The sequence below is a fragment of the Fonticula alba genome, assembly GCF_000388065.1.
Source record: "Fonticula alba strain ATCC 38817 unplaced genomic scaffold supercont2.3, whole genome shotgun sequence".
In the NCBI taxonomy this organism is placed as follows: domain Eukaryota; order Rotosphaerida; family Fonticulaceae; genus Fonticula; species Fonticula alba.
The window spans coordinates 3,285,548-3,288,604 of record NW_009242973.1 but is presented as its reverse complement, the minus strand read 5'-3'; the positions used below and the strand labels follow the sequence as shown (position 1 = coordinate 3,288,604).

The following is a 3,057-nucleotide window of genomic DNA, read 5'->3' as shown; positions in this document are numbered from 1 at the left end:
GGGGGGGCGACAAACGGACATCGGGTCCCAAACCCGTAGCAAGATTTCCAGCGCATAGCCCCACTCCTTCGAGGCAAGACAGAACCCTGGCTAGCATATCGCCACCCTTGCCAGCAGGCCACCAATGGGTGGGGGGGGGGGGGGGAAATCCCCGCCACCTTTCCGTCAAATCCCAACCTCTTGACGCAAATGCGTCCCCGAAGAAGTCGGCCACACGTTGGGACCTACATGGGCCACATCACGTCTCTGAGACGGATCACGCGGTGCCCTCTTTGTCCAGCTTCCCGCCCCCGCTCAACAAGAGCCCAGATGCTCCCATTTCGAGGCCTTTTTTATTTCTCACTCCCCAAGCGCGAATGGATCCCCATCCTCAGGGCATCTCTGCCCGAAAGAGAGTGCTGGGCACTTCCTTACGGTGCATGAACGCATGTGAATATGTATGTGCGTGTATGTGCGTGTATGTGCGTGTGTGTGTGGGGGGGGGGGGGCACACCCACCCGTAGACCAGACCGTCGGCCAAGGAGCAGGGGCATCCTGGTCAGCCGAAGCAGTGACTGACACTTAAGCAAGAGCCATCACCAGCCAGCCGGCTTCACCACAACCATGGATGTCCTCCCTCCTGCCCGCCCTTGCTCCCTTTGTCGCCCTCGTCTCTCCGCCCTGCCACACGAACCATGTCCGCCCTGCAGGCCATCCGCTATGAGCATGGCTCCCTGAGCGTCCTGGACCAGCTCCTCCTGCCTCACACGTCGGAGTACGTGCGTGTGGCAAATGCCCAGGATGGCTTTTCGGTCATCCGGAATATGCAGGTTCGCGGTGCGCCGGCCATCGCCCTGGTGGCCGCTCTGGCGGTGGCCGTCGATCTGCAGACCATGGACCTCGACGCCCAAACGGCCGAGGGCCTGCGTACGCACATTTCCCAATCCTGGGCCCTGCTCAGGACCAGCCGGCCGACGGCGGTCAATCTGTTCGACGCCGCGGCCGATGTGGAGGCGCTTCTGGCCAATGCCCCGGCCGATGCCAGCCCTGCCGACCTGGTTGAACGCTACGTGGCCTTTGCTGAGCGTCTCCTCCGCGAGGATGTCCAGACCAATCGCAACATCGGCCACCATGGACTGGAGTTCCTGCGCACCGCCCGTGCTGAGTCCCTCACCACCGGCGGGCTGACCCTGCTGACGCATTGCAACACGGGCAGCCTGGCCACCGCCGGGTATGGCACCGCGCTGGGGATCATCCGTGCGGCCCACGAGGCCGGGTGTCTGAAGGAGGCCCTCTTCACCGAGACCCGGCCCTACAACCAGGGCAGCCGCCTGACCGCATATGAGCTCCACGTTGAGCAGATTCCCAACCGCATGATCTGCGACAACATGGTCGCTGCGGCCATCAGCCGCCTGGGGGTGGATGCGGCTATTGTCGGCGTGGATCGGGGTGTTGCTTTCCCCCCCCCCCCCCCCGCGCGTCCCTCCTTCAGCATCACCGCGATCATCCATGCGCGGCACCTCGCATGCAACCCCAACTCACAAGCATCTCCCCCCCCCCCCCCCGTAACCGACTGCCCGATTGCGAAAGCCTTGCCGCGAATGGCGATACTGCCAACAAGATCGGCACGCTGCAGCTGGCCCTCGCATGCCAGCACTATGGCATTCCCTTCATTGTGGCTGCGCCGACGACCTCCATCGACCTGAACACGGCCTCCGGCGAGGACATTGTCATCGAGGAGCGCCCGGCTGGCGAGCTGCTGCACATCACTGGCCTTGAGGTTGGCGAGGGGGCTTCCCCAGGGCGCATGACCACCATTCGTGTGAGCCCGGCCTCGACCGGCTGCTGGAACCCCTCGTTCGATGTGACTCCGGCCTCGCTGATTGCGGCCATCGTCACCGAGCGTGGCACCTTCGTTCGCGAGCCCGGCGCCGACACCTTCAACCTGCGTGCCGCGCTTCAGTAGGCCCTCCCCGAAGGCGCAGACCCCATTTCACCATGCATGCCTGAAAATAGACTAGATCCGTGCGAGCCGGGGTGCCTCTTCCACAAATGCCCCAGCAGGCAGACGGGGAGAAAAGCCAGCGACGGGGGGGAGGGGGGGGGGCGGGACCAGGCAGCGCCAGCCCACAGAAGGCCACACACGGCCGCGAGCGCGGAGGCGATGCCCCCAGATCGGCCGGCAGAGGGGCCACCTCGGGACTCCCCCGGATTTCACCCAGTTGGGCGTAGCCTACACGGGGGACCGGGAAAAGCGGGGCGGACCCGCGCCCACCTGGGCTCCGGTGTGCGCTGGAAAAAAAAAAGCCGAAAACCCACTTGCGCCCGGGGCGGGGGGGAGCTGATGATGAGATGCGAGGCAACGTCCCGTGGGGCGGGCAAGGGGGGGGGCCAACCGACCCCCCAACGAACTTGACGAAAACCGGCTTTCAGTGGGCGTCTCCCGGGGGACCGGGGGCGGGAGAGCAGACCAACACCACGCACACACACACACACACACACACACACACGGAGGTGCGCCGGGCAGGAACGGGACACGAACCTCAGTCCCCGCGAGTCGGCCGATCTGGCCGATTGCCCCCCCCCCCCCCCCCCCGTCCCTGGCGCAGGCCCAACTGATCCGGTCTCGGGCAAACACTCCCCCACTGGCGAGGCCCGCCCTGTTCCCACAGCCCCTTGTGTGGACCCGAGGTCCGGGGGTCACACAGAGAGCCGCCGTTCGGGGCTTATCTGTAAGCCGGGCATCGATGGTGGGCGGGGGCGGGGGACGGCCCCAGGCGTGCCAGGGGCAGGTCGCACGCTGTTTTTTTTATAGCCCAAAGATCCCGGCGAGCTTCCGGATACAGAAACTGTTATTGTTTCGGCCGAACAGGCCCCCCCCCCCCGCCTCTCCCACCGCCCCCAGTTGAGACGTTCCCAGGCTGGCGGAATCTTTGCCTCCCACACCCCGGGGCTCGGACGCAGGTGCCCGCTGCTCCCTAGCGACCCGCGGACTGTCCTGGCTTTTCAGTAGGCCCACTCGCCGGGGCGAATTTCCCGCCCGGGCACCCTCTCCATCCCAATCCTCCCCCCCCCCCC

General features: G+C 65.8%; 1 protein-coding gene across 1 annotated transcript; it reads left to right on the top strand.

Annotated features, from left to right (window-relative positions):
* Window positions 1-674: 674 nt before the first annotated feature.
* H696_02480 (hypothetical protein) lies at window positions 675-1,945 on the top strand (the record flags this gene model as incomplete). Its single annotated transcript, XM_009496392.1, has 2 exons — window positions 675-1,412; window positions 1,472-1,945. 2 exons carry the CDS (start codon window positions 675-677, stop codon window positions 1,943-1,945), a joined length of 1,212 nt encoding a protein of 403 aa, XP_009494667.1.
* Between the last annotated feature and the right edge of the window lie 1,112 nt (window positions 1,946-3,057).